Source organism: Durio zibethinus, chromosome 14 (genome assembly GCF_047325235.1).
Source record: "Durio zibethinus cultivar Kanyao isolate XHJ-2024 chromosome 14, ASM4732523v1, whole genome shotgun sequence".
Lineage (NCBI taxonomy): Eukaryota > Viridiplantae > Streptophyta > Magnoliopsida > Malvales > Malvaceae > Durio > Durio zibethinus.
This window is the reverse complement of record NC_143175.1, coordinates 872,055-887,493: the sequence shown is the minus strand read 5'-3', so window position 1 is coordinate 887,493 and position 15,439 is coordinate 872,055. Positions and strand designations below refer to the sequence as shown.

Genomic DNA, 15,439 nt, shown 5'->3' with positions numbered 1-15,439 from the left:
TTGGACAGGCCTTTGATGAATACCCCATGTATTACCTTTCTTGCAAAGTGCGACTATAATATTTGTCCTAGAATCTAGACAAGTTATGAGGTCTTTTTCCTTGCAGGGTCCTAAATGTAAGATTAAATTCAAACCTAGGAATCTAATCTAGTTAGAAAATGTATGCCAGCCTTTGGAGCAAGAATCTACAACATTGAAATTTCAGAAAGTACAAACACATATCCACATTAACACAATAAGCCAATGGTTAAGGATAATTGTGTTAGCTCTCTCAAAAGTCAAAGAATGATGATATTCTGATGCATTTGCTGATTTTTTTTTTTTTTTTTTTATGCTTTTACTGATATTTTATCATTGTTTTGCTTAACTTATTTTGAGATGTTGAAAACACCAGAGATGGCCCAAGGAATATGCATGGCCTTACCAAACACAATATTTATTTCTGGTTCGGTTTGTGGACCGGCCTGGGCTGGGCTTTAATTCTTATACAAAAATATATTGATAGAACCGAAAATCAAGTGGAAATGTTCCCTCTACTAAATCGCAATTTAATTTAGACTTAAGGATTTCTTGTATTTGTGTAGCATAAAATATTAAAATATTAAAATATTAAAATATTAAAATTTATATTATATTTTATATAAAAATTATATGTCATAATTTATATTTATATAAAAAATATATTTTTAATTTTATTAAACGTAAATATAATTATTACTAAAATTTTAAACCTTATCATTTTCATATTTTATATTTGTATGTATTTATATCGTGTCATCATATCATATTTAATATTATTAATTTTTTTTGCATTAAAACACACTTTTGAATGTAAATTATTATTTTAATAATAGGTTTGAACGAGTTTTCAATATCTCCTATGATATTTAGAGTTTACTTAAGGGTTTAAATATCTTTATATATATATATATTTATATAGATATATATATATATAAATTATCTTTAAATGAAATTATTTCTTTTTTCAAATTTCTTCCTACTTCTAAGTTTTTGGATTTGTAACATGTCCGGATGTTTTAAAGTTTTTGTCCCATATATAGTTTAAATCAAGAAAAAATCTAAAAAAATATATAGTTTTTTTATTAATTTGTAAATAATTTATAATTGTTTAAAATAAATCACGTTTTAGGATATGAGATTTTTTTTTTAACTGATTTTTTTTTAAACTCTAATCATAACTTATCGAATATGCATATGAGATAAGTTATAAAATTAATTTACTAGACATACATATCAAAAATTTTAAAATTGAAATAAAAAATAATTAAATAATATTATCTAAAAATAATTAAAAAAATAGATGTAAAGAGAAAAAATGAAATGCACGTAGAAGCACCCTTTACTTAATAACGATTTTTACCGATTATTTTACTCCCTTATCCCAAAAAATAGATTTTTGAATGTAAATAATTATATATTAATTTAAGGAGTAAAATGTTTACATACATGAAATTAATTTATCTATAATTAATTTAATTTGAATTAAAGATGACTCTGATAAAAAATTAAAAGGTCATATTAGTCGAACGATGAATTATTAATTTCAATTATTAAAATTCAAAATTTAATAGTTTTAAGTAAAAAAAAAAATTTGAAAGCTAATTCTAGAATCTAGTATGAAACAAAGTTCAAATTATTTTAGATAGGTGAGGAAATTTTTTTTTAAATTTTTGTGGGTTGATGAACAATAAAAATCCCCATTTACCCTACCCTGTTTACCGTTCCTCCCAGAATATAGAAATAATGCACGAAACAATGGCTCTGAGCAGCATAAGCTGTGATGGAAGACTATAAACAACCATTTCTCAGGTTCAAGCGATAATGTTTAACCAGAAGAACATTGACAGATGATAATACTCCAATATAATTCCAACAGAAAATGTTATACATGCATCACTGTGACTGTCATTGCATTGCATTCCAACATACAAAATTATTTGGAGGATGAAGCAACAAGGGATAGAAGAGCATCTATTTTGCTGCAGCTATGCTTCAAAGAATTGGAACCTTGCTCTATAAATCACAAATGGTTTGTAATGAAGCCAGATGATTATTCACTTATCTCCAAATAATAGCTCATATTATTATTCTTGTCACACGTTTTTCAGTCTGCCCCTTGTAAGCAATAGATACCTTCGGATAGCAAGTATAAGAACCCATGTGGTGGCTGTAATTTTCTCTTTGATCATCAGAAGCAAAGCAGAGCTTAATACAGTCTTTGTGATCTGGGCATCTAATCCCTTGAAAAAGCCCAGGACTCCTTCCCTTCTCCATATAGCACAGACAACTCCTGACACTGTTTTGCAGGATTTTGGTCGAGCTCTCTTAGTTCTATCATCATCATCATCTGGATCTGCAGCTTGGATCATTACCTTACACCTGCATTGAGTAGGCACACACATTACTTCCATATAGTCCACTACACAGCATGCATTTATAATGTACAATTTGGGAGAGCGGCTATGCACCTGATAGCTGGATAAGTCAAAAAAGTTGCAACACTCTTTGATATTGCACCTAACAAGAAAGCTGTGAATGCAGACAGAACTACTGGGGATGAGCCATGGTCTGCTTCCTTCAGTTTTTTATTAAGTAGTCGTTGTTTCAGCTGATCAAAAACTGTATACTGCAGTTTAACATATTTCTAGCCTTAGTTATGATGAAGGTAACTTAAAAATTAAGATTTGAAGATGAAGGTGTGATGCAAGACAGTCTATTCTTTTAAATTATAAAGCAAGGTGTAGAACCTGAATTGCAGGATTTGAGGTCAGCAAAAGAGAGATGCCAAGGCCATCAAATGCATCACTCAAGGTGCCTTCTGTAAGGGTCTTCCAGAGCCCTTTCGATTTTCCAAAGGCACTTGTCTGCATCCTCGAGGAGGCCGTATCCAGGGGCTACAAAGTGATACACCAGGTATTTAACATCAAACTCCAAAATTACATCATACATGCTTTTGTGTTACGCAAAATTATAAGTAATAAAAAAAGATACTTGAAACTGTAATAGCAACAACATCAGTATCTTTCCTGCTTATCTGTTCAGAAAACAATAATATTGTAATACTCTACAAATTCATATTTCTGTTACCTATCTCCATGTACATGAACAAAGGAGTATTTGTTCGAACTGCCACTCATAATCAAAGTATTAGAGGGAACTGTAACTCATAATCACAGATAAGTTATACCCTTTGATTGCTCAAAAATACAACATCAAGGTCTATAATCCGAACACCAAAGACTTGCATTCAAATTTCAATGGCATAACAAGTTTCATTTCTATTCATTCCAACATTTTAAAGAAATAGTTAAAAAATAGCACAGTTTTACTTTCTTAGTTAACCTGCCTTTGCAGCAACCACAGGGAAAGAAAGGATTCCATATTTTTTGACCACATGGAATGCTTCCAAACAAGAGTAGAAATCATAGATGGTAGTCTCCCAATTGAACATGGAAGGTGAGAATTCCATATTTTTTGAAAGCATCATACAGTTTGATCTTGATATACTATGCAATCAACAGATACAACTATTGCTTGGATGGATCAAAGCATTTATATATTCAAAACAAAAACATAAGAGACTTGCCAAATGATGTCTCACCTGAGTGACAATAGCAGTACAAGCCCCTGCAGCAGCAGCAAGAATCAAGTTTACTTTTGCTCCAATTGACTTGGAACCACTCTTTTCTAGATACAGTCTTTTGAAGTAGCTATATCCATAAAAATAGACAAATTGTGCAATGAATGACTGCAGGTTTTTTGTGCCTAGGCCCTGGTACAAGGAAAGAACTTGGCGGGTAGATATTGCTTCCCATAATACATCTGAAAGGTTCCTGCATAAGATATGAAATTGAGATCAGAAACTGACAAGCTCAATCCAAAGAACTTCCTGCCTTTGCCAACAGGCCTAGCAGTACGGCACACATGTGCAAGGAACATTCATTGATATCAAGTAGCACTACAACAATAAAATATAAAAATAGGACTAAACAGTATCATTTTTCAACCATATGATTGAAAAGGGAAAACATAACACAAATGGCAAATGTAGAAGGGAAGAAAATCTAGTATCTGCAACTCTGCATTGTTCAAGTTTTAACAATCTAAACCTATAAAATGGAAAACTGTTGAAAATCATAGTAACTTGTAGCAAACAGACAATCGTCCCAAATAACCTCAGATGACTTAGTACAGGTAATTATACTAAAGGGAATTATGGCAACTCATCATTTACTCTACTATTTCCTTTCTCACTCGTCGCTGACTTGCCTGTCCAAAGAGTTAGGCCAGAATCAACTCCAAATTCTCTGTCTATTGCCTTGCAGGTCATCATCTGAGACCCACCACGCCAATTTTCACACGAATAACTAAGAAAAATGGAAGACAAGTATATGACCAGAAAAACGGTAAGGGTACAATGAAATTAACATCATATGATCCAATTCAATTAACATACCTCATCATGCTAGGATCATATTCATTTTAACAATAAGCAAATCACACCCATATTATCAATAGCAAGTTTTCACTTTCATGTATCAATCAACACAGCATAGAAGAAAACTGAAGCCATATCAACAAAGGGATTAATTCAACATAAATTCACACACCAAAAAACAAAGAAAAGAAATTTATAAGTTCCTGGATCATGATCACAGCAAAATTAAAAAATTAAAAAAAAGAACTCGAAAATAAGAAATGGGTGACCTGTATTTTCGTTGACCGTGGGCTTGAACCTCGGCTTGATACTTGGTTTTGCAGGTATCAAGAGGGTACAAAATCGTGGTGCTTAACAGTGACCCTATAGCACCCGAAGTTGCCTCCGATAAAGACTCTAAATCAACACCCATCTTCAAAATTCTTCTTTATTTTTTTCTCTTTGATTGGTCTTTGGGACCTTTGGAAATTGAATCTACGAAATCATTTGAGCTGGCTTTTATATAGAAAGAAGAAATGGAAAAGGAAAACGGCGAGCGAGGATGATGGAGATGCGTTGGCGTTTTTCATTGGGATTTGAAAAAACGTGGGATTTCTCCGTCCATTTTAACGACGACGCTTAGCGTCGGTTGTTTGGTTTTTAACATATCACGTGAGTTTATTGGTGAGTGGTAGTAACAATAACTCTCGCCCAAGTCAGCCGTCACGTGAGCGTGTTTCTTTCCCTTTCTTTTTTTTTTTTAATGCAATTTAATATTTTTATTCTATTTTATTTTATTATTTTAATTAATACATAATATATTTAATTGATATGATTTTAAATTGATTTTTTATTTTTTATTTTTTATTTTTAATCCTGAGTTACACTTGCAACAGCCTTTCTAATTTGTTGGAATAATGTAATCTTATGTAATTTGAAACACTTTTAGTAAAATTTTAAAATAATTAAAAATAAAATTACGTTGGTAAGGAAAATATATATTATTTTTGTCAAAAATAAATATTTAATCATTTTATTTTCAAATCATAAATTCCAAATAACTATCATCTTTTAATTAATTTTTATGATTGGTTTACTTTTAACAGTTAAAAAATATTTTTGGCTCAAATTATAATGTATTTAACATTATTTTTTGATCAAAAATTGCATTTTGAAATCTAACACAATGTTAATCGAAACCTAAAACACATTAATATATAAAAAATTAAAAAATTCACTTCATTTTAAAAAATGTTTAATTTTTAATTTTTTAAACTAATTAAGTTCGAAGATTCCATTAGTCTTTTTAATAACAAGAAAGATGTTATTCTCCTAAATTCAAGGAAAAATAAAACAAAACCCAATCCCAAAAATCAAGTTATTAAAATTATTAATCTAATAAATGTGAGTTTATGAAATTTGAAAACAAGAAGCTTCAAAGTTGAAAAACTTGAAGGAGCCAAAATGGATTATTTAGTGAGAAAGTGGCAGTCAAACTTTTCAAATAGTTCAAAATGGTCCCCAGTCTTCTAATACAAATTTGATTGTTCAAGAAAGGGGCTATCAATCCATTTTTTTGGTTAACCCAACGGAAGTTTCTTAGAAGGAAAAAAAGCTTAACATAGTATGAAATCACCCAACATCCACCCTCTTTGTCATGTAGCATTTCTTTCCATAATTTATACATTGTGATGCCTAAGTAGTTTTTTTTTTTTTTTTTTGCCAATTTCCTTTTTTCCATCTAACTACAAAATATATGAAAAAAAAAATGTGAACATCATGATTAAGATATTAAACATCTAAAATCTAAGATATGAAAAATAAATTAAATTAAAATTTAATATTTTATTTAAATGATCAATTATTTAATCTTAAAACGATGTGATAATGTAATAAAAATATTTATTTATCATTCGATTTAAGTTAAAATATTACATATAATTTTATTATTTTAATTAATTGTATATATTTATATGTGTTTAATTTGTATAATCTGATAATCTTTGTCGATATCATAGATGGATGGATGATTAATATATATTTTTGTGATATGGTAAGTTATTGACATTAAATTATTTTGATTTAAATTTCACATGGAAAACCAAAATTGCTAATTTGATAATATACAAATTGCAAATTGCAAATCAAAATAAAATGAAATCTTATAGAAATAAAAACAATTAGATTTTATTGGATTGTTTGACACTTTTTCATAAGCTTGAGTTTCATGTTCAAGCTATATAATTATAAAATTTTATAAATAATTATAAAATTTTATAAATAATTATAAAATTTACTCAACAACATACACATGTCTTTAAATATTTCCCCAATTAATAAATTCATGATATTCTACAAAATTTTATTTAATATAATTTTATTGATTTTTTCAAGAGTATAAAATATCCTACATTGTTTTTTTATTTATTTAAAAAATTTATTAGAAAAGTAACATAAAAAAATAAAATTGATTTGAAAATATGTAGCGAAAAAATTTACTAATTTAAAATTTCCAATAACACACAAAAATAAAGTAATTTAGCACTGTGGGATTTATTTAAAAAAAAATACTAGATGAAAATTGATTTTTTTGTTTAATTATGTTCTAAATCAAATCTTACCCGTCCAGTAGCCATCTTAGAGTTAACGGCCACCATCGTTCCAACAAAAAACGGCGCTCTCAATTCCAAACAAATTAAAAAAATATATACAAACAATTTTTTAGTCCGGGAAACTTCTTAAACTTTCTTAAAGAGAGTGCCGCCACCGAACCCGCCGCCTGCGCCGTCCCTTCCTAGGTTTTCGGCGGCCGCTTTCCGCTACGAAGATAAAGCCTCTCTCTTTTATTAACCTCAACAATCAGGTTATTTACCTTTCATGCCTCTCCTTTTCTTGTTTCTCACCATTTTTTTTTACGTTATTGACACTGCATCTTAGCTATTTCCAGTAAACTTTTTTAAAATCTCCGATAAATTAGGGTTCATTTATTTGATTATTTATTTAAACTTCTTTTTGTAGTTTTTAATTTTCGAATGGCTAAATCGTCGAATCCGGAAGGGAAGACCGTGGTTCGAATCGTGGTGGCCGGAGACCGAGGCACTGGAAAGTCGAGCTTGATTGTAACAGCCGCCGCCGACACTTTCCCGACGAATGTGCCCCGCTTGTTACCGCCTACTCGGTTGCCCGAAGATTTCTACCCCGACCGTGTCCCAATCACCATCATCGACACCTCCTCCAAGTATAATTTCTATTCGTTAGTCTCTTTACTACATAATTTCATTTATTTTCGAATATATTTGACGCAATTTCTATTGTTATTTGGAGCCGTAATTGTAACTTTTTTAAATGAATTTGTAGTAAGAGATAAATTCGCAATAGTTTTAGCTGCGGCTTAGCTTAGAGCCTTAGCTTTTGCTGCGGCTTAACTTAGAGCCTTAGATTTAGTTTAACGCAATAAAGAAGCAGAATGTAATAAGATAATTTCTTGTTTGTTTTGATTCTTGGTGTGTTTTTGACCTAAGTTTTGATTTATTTATTTTGTGCGGATTTGTTAGTCCGGAGGATAGAGGTAAACTAGCAGAAGAGCTGAAGCGAGCTGATGCTGTTGTGCTTACTTATGCTTGTGATCAGCCTGAAACTCTTAACAGATTGAGTACTTTCTGGCTTCCGGAACTTCGCCAATTAGAGGTTTCTATCTTAGCTCGAATTTGCACTGATGTATTTTTGGTATTTGTTCTTTTGATGGAAAGCATGCTAAGGGGAAGTTAACTTGTTAAACAATTTTTTACTATGTTCTTCCTACTTTTAATTCTACTTCATGTGCCTGTGTTGGACTCGTATCATACACTACAAGATTGACTTGGATATGAGGAAAGTGACTTTATTAAATATAAGGAAAAACTCACAAAATATCATATCTGATGTTGTTAAACTTTCAATTTTCCAGCATTTGAACCTGTGTCTAAGCAACTTGAATCTGCTTTCGGCTGCGAATGGGCTCACTTAAGATTTCACCTTACTTGAATATAGACCATTACCTTTGCTTAATTCACCTTGTAGATCATGTGGAATATTTTTTCCTTCATGAATCTACTTTTGCAGAAACTGAGGTAAATTTTTGTTGAGCAGGTGAAAGTACCTGTCATAGTAGTAGGCTGTAAGCTGGATTTAAGAGATGACCAGCAGCAAGTGAGCTTGGAACAGGTGATGTCACCTATAATGCAACAGTTTCGGGAGATTGAAACTTGTATTGAGTGTTCAGCATATAAACACATTCAGGTAAAACCCTCTTTGGTTTGTTTTTGAGGTTAATATGAAATGTAGATGTTATAATCATGCTAATAAAATGTAGATTGCTTTTAGCATCGATTCCTTTTTTTTTTTTTTCTTGAATGTGTTCAGATATTATTTGCACTTATGTGACAATTGGCATCGTTATAGTTAGTGACATGACACTAATTGATATTTGTAGAACACAGTGATGCTATCAGGAATTGAACTTTTAAAGTATCTTCTTTTCTCAGATCCCTGAGGTTTTCTACTATGCACAAAAGGCAGTGCTTCATCCAACAGGCCCACTATTTGATCAGGAATCACAAACTCTGAAGCCACGTTGTGTGAGAGCCTTGAAGCGAATTTTTATTCTTTGTGATCATGACAGGGATGGTGCTCTTAGTGATGCAGAATTGAATGATTTTCAGGTTCCTCATTTGTTCCTTGATTTATTATTGTCTTTTACTTCTGAGGTGGTTGGGATGAGGTAGGGAGATAGGTTGACTGTTTCTTGAATAAGGATTGTCATATTCACTGCTTGATGTATTGAATGCTGATCTTTTTTAACTTGAAACAAACTTTTTGTCAATGTTAACTTAAGATATCTTGTGCTTGAACATCTAGAAGAATCTAATAATTTGTTGCAAAACAGGTCAAGTGTTTCAATGCTCCATTACAACCTTCGGAAATAGTCGGTGTGAAACGGGTTGTGCAAGATAAGCTGGTTGAAGGAGTCAATGAACGTGGTCTTACGTTGACTGGTTTTCTATTTCTTCATGCACTATTCATAGAAAAAGGACGCCTTGAGACAACATGGACTGTCCTGAGGAAGTTTGGATATAACAATGATATCAAACTTTCAGATGATCTAATCCCATATTCTTCATTTAAACGAGCTCCTGATCAGGTAATTCTTCCTTTAAATAAACATTCTCTTTTTTAAGAAAACACTGAAATAAGCATTTAAAGCTGTCAGTCCTTTGGTATTCATTTTCGACTACCATTGTCTGACCATCATTGTTTGCTTACAATCTTGTCCATATGAGCATTAGTAAGAAATGGTAATATTCTGTCTGCTACAGAGTGAATTTTTTATAAGCACTGGGTTTGGATACGACTATTCTTATTAATTTTATATTCGATTGCCAATGGAATGTCTAGCTGTGGTTTAAGATGAGCAGTGCCTAAATTGGCTGATATTAGATCAAGAATGAATTCTACTGTTTCAAATTGGCATAATATACTATGTTTTCATCATGATTCTCTACTGTGATGTTATTTATACTTTTCCTTATGACTCTTTGCTCTGCTCTGTTGTCATTGGTGTAGAGTGTGGAGCTGACGAATGAAGCTATTGAATTCTTGAAGGGAGTCTATGAATTGTTTGACGGTGACTTAGTATGTCTTAGTCTTTCCCACATATATTTTAATTTGATTTTCCTTGCCTTTGTCAATGTTCAGTCTACAAATATTTAATATTCCTAACTTGTTCTTAAAGTTTTTGAAGTTCTATCATTTGGAATATTGTTCTTTTCAGGACAATAACCTTCGGCCTATTGAAGTTGAGGATGTTTTTTCAACTGCTCCAGAAAGGTATCATGGTTCCCTATTTGAAATATATTTGTGCAATTTCTGTTGCTAAATTGCAACCTGCACACTCTTGAGAAAGCAAATTTAAGCACTATGGTGTCTTTTTTGTCTCAACTTTTTCCCTTTTCTTTCTTTTGTCTGAGAGGGGGTGGGGTGGGTGGGGAGTATACTAATTTGTTGTCCCAAAAAAAAGCAGGATAACTGGCTGCTGCTGACTAAAAAGGCTAGTAAAAAATTGTGTACTGAAAATGAGGCGATTTTATTTTCAAAAAACTGTTGTAATGAGATACATGCAACTATGAGTTTTGCACTTATAGATGATCTCTATTATTATAAATTGTCAATGGGACATCGTTGCAGTAATGCTTGACATTTTTCTGTTTAATTTCAGTCCTTGGAATGATGCTCCATATAAGCATGCTGTGGAAAAAACTGCACTGGGAGGGCTATCACTTGATGCATTTTTGTCAGAGGTACTCGTGGTTTTCTCTTTCTCTTGAAAAAGGGAATATCATACATTAATATATGAAAACCTCAACTTGATCTTGTTTGGGGTTTTCTAGTTCAACCATTAATGCATCATGGGAATAATGAATAGCACCTTCGTAAGCATTTATGGCTGCTTATGAAAATGTAGTAGTGCACTTTTTATTGCATGTGTGTGGATGGGCTATCTGGATTGATCAATGATCATTACCGCAAAATTTTCTATCATAGATCAGCCTGTGTTCATAGTTTAATGAGTTGTGTTGTGTACTGCAGTGGGCCCTTATGACACTCCTGGATCCAGCTCGTAGCTTGGAGAATTTGATATACATTGGATATCATGGAGATCCTTCCTCTGCCATCAGCGTGACTAGGAGAAGGCATCTAGATCGAAAGAAGAAACAATCAGAAAGAAATGTTTTCCAGTGCTTTGTTTTCGGTCCAGTGAATGCTGGGAAATCTGCATTATTGAATTCTTTTCTTGGCAGGTATTCTTTCAAATTTCTTTTCCTGATAGCTAATTCTCTTTTCCCTAAATTTTTTTAAACTTTATTTATTTTAATGTAGGCCCTATATTGATTCATGTTCTCCAACTACTGATGAGCAATATGCTGTGAATGTTGTGGAACTACCTGGGGTAAGTGCCATTAAATTATGCACCATTTCTTGCAATTGTTTGTTACAAGCAAGCCCCACTCAAAAAACTTTTGTCTTTTGGGCTATTGGGGACTGTGGCAGAAGTGACTTGGACTTTTATGTATATGCATTTCTTGCTGTTCTAGAGTTTAGCTGTAAAGTGTGTTGTAATGGGTACACTAGAAAGATGTTGTTTAAGGTTCAGGTGAAATGGTAGATTGGACTTTCTTTGAGATGAAAAACTGTCAAAATCCACATACTCCTTGCCGTGCACATAAAAACTAATCATTTCATTGGCATATCCTTCTGAGCATTTGGAGTGTCGGTTAACTTGGTTGTTGCTTTGATGTGTTGATATTTCTACTCTTGTGATTTTTTTTTTCATTCTTAGGGAATAAAGAAAACTCTAGTCTTGCGAGAAATCCCTGAAGATGGAGTTGCAAAATTGCTAGCTAGTAAAGAGTCATTGGCCACCTGCGACATAGCAGTATTTGTTCATGACAGGTAAATCAAGGGCATGATTATTTCGAAGTAGGATTTTAAATTTAAGAGGTGTTTGGTTCAGAGGAATCTGAGATTGTTCTCCAGAATCTTGTTTGTTGGAATGTGATTCCCACGTTTGGTTCACGATATTTAATTTCTAGGGGTAATCTTAGATTCCCAACATTACCCAAAAATCTCGGAATCAAAAACCCACTTCTCCTTGTGGTTTTTTAAGATTTTGGAAGGAAAGTTATTTTTGTCCCACATTTGACCTGAATAAAAAAATTTTTCTTTCTATTTTACCCCCAAGAAAATCAACGTATGAAAATCAAGTAATTGTGGATTGCTTTTGTTTTGGAAATTTTTTTTTAATTGAGTACTCTTATATATATATATATATTTTTTTTTTTTTCCCACTTGAATGTTGCATTTGTAGGCTTTGAAATGTAGTAATTGTGATTATATATTGCGTTTTAGTATTTGACAACTCGCATCTTTTTTTTCCCTCTGTTTGACTTGATGGCTTTTGATTTAATGTGCATTTATTATGGCTATGGCAATTAAGAAACGCAGTATTTAGTATTTAATTTTTTTTCATCTTATTTTCAATGGCTTTTGATTTAATGAGCATTTATTATGGGTATGATAATTACTGCATTTCTTTGAAGCTAAACGCAATAATTGTTCATTGTATGTTTTTTAAAATGAGTAGTCTAACACTGTATTTTGAGGCTTTGAAACACAGTAATTATCGTATTTTCCGTGTTTCTTTGAGTGGAAATGTAGTAATTGATTTTGAAAATTTTTTCATGTCCCACTTGGATACTGCATTTTTAAGCTTTGAAACACAGTAATTGTGGATTATTTCCTGCATTTCTCTAATACAATAATTGATTACCTTTTTTTTTTAATAATTGGCCACTCGAATATTGCGTTTTTAAGATTTGGAATGCATTAATTGTTGATTTTTTTTTTTTGACATTGTTGTGTTTATTATGTAATGAAGGACATTATAGTAAAAATACATGGTTAAGTAATCTGACTTTCCTTGCAACCAAACACATAAATCTGACAATCCTATGCCATGAAAAACCACCTCTTGCTAGGAATTCACACTTTCTTGGGGATCACTTTCCCTCCCAAAATCTAAGATTTTGTGAACCAAACGCCTTCTTAGAGGTATCTCTAGTATTAGTTAAATATCTTCAGTTATATGATCATATTTGTGGAAAAGGTTGTTCTCTCATGAGCTTGGAATGCACTGTTTTTTGTGGCAAATCAAGATAATTATATTTTGTTTGTTCCATGATTGAATTTTGTAAAAATTCATTTAGATGCGTATGTGTATGTTATTTTTTTCTTTGTTAAGTGCTATGCCATGATTGTCTGGCCTTTGCAGTTCTGATGAGTCTTCATGGAAGAGAGCAACTGAATTGCTTGTGGATGTTGCTGGTCATGGTGAAGATACTGGTTATGAGGTGCCTTGCCTCATTGTTGCTGCTAAAGATGATCTGGATTCATTTCCAATGGCAATACAGGATTCTACCAGGGTATTGTGCTTCAATTTTTTTTTTTTTAATAATTTAATTTTCTTTCATATTTAAGAGACTAAGTAGAATGTATTAGAGTAGTCATAAAATGCAAAATTTTTTGTTCAAGTCCTTGAAGAGGTACCATGTGTGTTCATGTCACTGCTGGTCTCACTGTGATAGGATAATTGTTGAACAAGCCCTTTAGAATTTTCATCTTGAAGAAGTGCAGTGAAAATGTATTCTATCGCAAATTTTGCATTTGCAGGTTAGCCAGGATATGGGGATAGAAGCGCCTATACCTATCAGTGCAAAATTGAGTGATTTCAATAACATATTCCGAAGGATAGTAAACGCAGCTGAGCATCCTCATTTAAGCATTCCTGAAACTGAGGCTGGGAGAAGCAGGAAGCAATACCATCGGCTCATAAACCGATCTCTCATGTTTGTTTCTGGTATGCTGATGGTCTGGCATCCCACAACTGTTTTATTCTCAATGCACTTGAAGCTTTTGGTTCTTGAAAATGTTGTTTACCATGGTTAGATTCTCTGATGACTTGTTGCTGTGCACATCTTTTAAGTTTTTCTCTCTCTTTCTCTCTGTCTTGGGGGTAGGGGTAATTACTAACATGCCTTTCTTTGCCTTTATCTACTTTCTTACAATGTGTGCACTTTAATCCTTGACAAGATCTAGTTATGATTCTGTTTAAGCCTATATCTGAAATTCAGACAGTTGGGCTTACTGTTCATTCTAAGGGACGCTGTTCTTTTCTTGGAGGATTAATATGCAAGCAAAAATATATATTTAAAATTTTTTCTTGCAGCAATTGTCTTTAAACAATCTGAGATGGTACTCCTTATAATGCTTCAAAGTTGCTTTGATTTGAATGGCACTGCTCCTTTTTTCTCTTCGAGTCACCATTTTTGGAACTTCCCTCTTTATTCTTTTGGATGTTGGTTGTGATAATTTTCGATGCTGTGTTTCACCTTTTTTGCAGTTGGAGCTGCTGTAGCCATTGTTGGATTGGCAGCTTACCGCGTATATGCTGCAAGGAAAAGTACCTCCAGTTGAGGGATGAGGTTATGTCATCTTCTTAGACACAGCTGTGCCATGAATTTTCAAATTTCGTTGGCCCACTTTTCAGGGTCATACTGAAAACCCTTATCTGTAGAAAAAGATATGCAAAATTCTACTGTCATTTTAGGGGTGCAAGAGTATGAACATTAAGAAAGAGTACAATAAAAAATTTTGCTACAGATTTTTAACCATTTTGTTGCAATGCTCATTGCTGTGTACATGTTGCTGAACTAAAATAGACTACCGGCAAAGGTGTGGCATTTCTAGTTCCCCCTCTTCTATAGTTTGGATTTTCTTACACATCATCTCGAATTTGAGGTTTTTTCTTTTCTTAAAAACTTTTAGGGTAGGATTGAACAATGCTGAAGGAGAGGGATTTCAAGTTTTGAAGTTTGGGTCTTTGATTTTGGAAGGTGAACAAAGTTGCTATAACTTTTATAAGGCTCCGTCTCTGTGACAGCCGACTGGCGATTCAGGGTCGTCTTTTGGTTTTATTGTTTCTTCGGCCAACCTCATGATCAGTTTGATGGTCTATATCACCTTCTCTTTCTATCTTCAATCAATACTTCTTGAAGACCTCAGTCGTGACATGAACTTCAATATCCAAACTGAACAAGACAACAATGTGATTAAAGAGTTCTTAAGGGGACATAAAAATTTTGGTTTCGAATCAGAACTGTAGTTCCTTTCTCATGGGTTATGCCTATCTTTGGTAAAAAAAAAAAAAAGCCAACAATTCACATTTCCTCCAATATAGTCTTTTCATAAAAGAACAGGTTTACATATTGAGATGGATTGCCATTTCATTGAGAATACATCAATCTGGTGCAATCCACCACTGCTTATAATTCAACAAAACTCTAGCATTAAGATTGATTCTTTAATTTATTCTCAGTTATTTATTGTATACTAATTATTTTCGTTCGT

General features: G+C 32.5%; 2 protein-coding genes across 4 annotated transcripts; one reads left to right on the top strand and one right to left on the bottom strand.

Moving 5' to 3' along the window:
• Positions 1 to 1,845: 1,845 nt before the first annotated feature.
• On the bottom strand, positions 1,846 to 4,946 carry LOC111294540 (peroxisomal adenine nucleotide carrier 1-like). The gene is made up of 5 exons (XM_022887902.2): positions 4,729 to 4,946; positions 3,623 to 3,854; positions 2,769 to 2,915; positions 2,490 to 2,647; positions 1,846 to 2,400 (listed from the first exon to the last, which is right to left on the bottom strand). The coding sequence occupies exons 1-5, from the start codon at positions 4,869 to 4,871 to the stop codon at positions 2,115 to 2,117; spliced, it is 966 nt and encodes a 321-aa protein (XP_022743637.2). The 5' UTR covers positions 4,872 to 4,946; the 3' UTR covers positions 1,846 to 2,114.
• Positions 4,947 to 7,161: 2,215 nt separating this feature from the next.
• On the top strand, positions 7,162 to 14,703 carry LOC111294142 (mitochondrial Rho GTPase 1-like). Of its 3 annotated transcripts, none has more exons than XM_022887328.2 (15): positions 7,162 to 7,301; positions 7,457 to 7,676; positions 7,993 to 8,125; positions 8,567 to 8,716; positions 8,962 to 9,138; positions 9,363 to 9,617; positions 10,040 to 10,108; positions 10,248 to 10,303; positions 10,692 to 10,773; positions 11,063 to 11,274; positions 11,354 to 11,423; positions 11,814 to 11,926; positions 13,305 to 13,455; positions 13,703 to 13,889; positions 14,433 to 14,703. In XM_022887328.2, exons 2-15 carry the CDS (start codon positions 7,471 to 7,473, stop codon positions 14,504 to 14,506), a joined length of 1,935 nt encoding a protein of 644 aa, XP_022743063.1. In that variant the 5' UTR covers positions 7,162 to 7,301; positions 7,457 to 7,470; the 3' UTR covers positions 14,507 to 14,703. The 3 variants fall into 3 exon arrangements, with proteins under 3 accessions (XP_022743063.1, XP_022743062.1, XP_022743064.1); XM_022887327.2 differs by having other exon boundaries at positions 13,703 to 13,973; XM_022887329.2 differs by lacking the exons at positions 7,162 to 7,301; positions 7,993 to 8,125 and having other exon boundaries at positions 7,557 to 7,676; positions 13,703 to 13,973.
• Positions 14,704 to 15,439: the final 736 nt, after the last annotated feature.

What these genes read in the sequence shown, in the direction of transcription:
- LOC111294540 (XM_022887902.2), bottom strand. Translation starts at nt 4,871, where the DNA reads ATGGGTGTTGATTTAGAGTCTTTATCGGAGGCAACTTCGGGTGCTATA. An exon ending in CACGGTCAACGAAAATACAG is followed by an intron (nt 3,855 to 4,728) that starts GTCACCCATTTC and finishes TATCTTATGCAG; the next exon opens with GAACCTTTCAGATGTATTAT. An exon ending in TTGACTTATCCAGCTATCAG is followed by an intron (nt 2,401 to 2,489) that starts GTGCATAGCCGC and finishes TACTCAATGCAG; the next exon opens with GTGTAAGGTAATGATCCAAG.
- LOC111294142 (XM_022887327.2), top strand. Translation starts at nt 7,471, where the DNA reads ATGGCTAAATCGTCGAATCCGGAAGGGAAGACCGTGGTTCGAATCGTG. An exon ending in CAGCATATAAACACATTCAG is followed by an intron (nt 8,717 to 8,961) that starts GTAAAACCCTCT and finishes TTCTTTTCTCAG; the next exon opens with ATCCCTGAGGTTTTCTACTA. An exon ending in TTAAACGAGCTCCTGATCAG is followed by an intron (nt 9,618 to 10,039) that starts GTAATTCTTCCT and finishes TCATTGGTGTAG; the next exon opens with AGTGTGGAGCTGACGAATGA.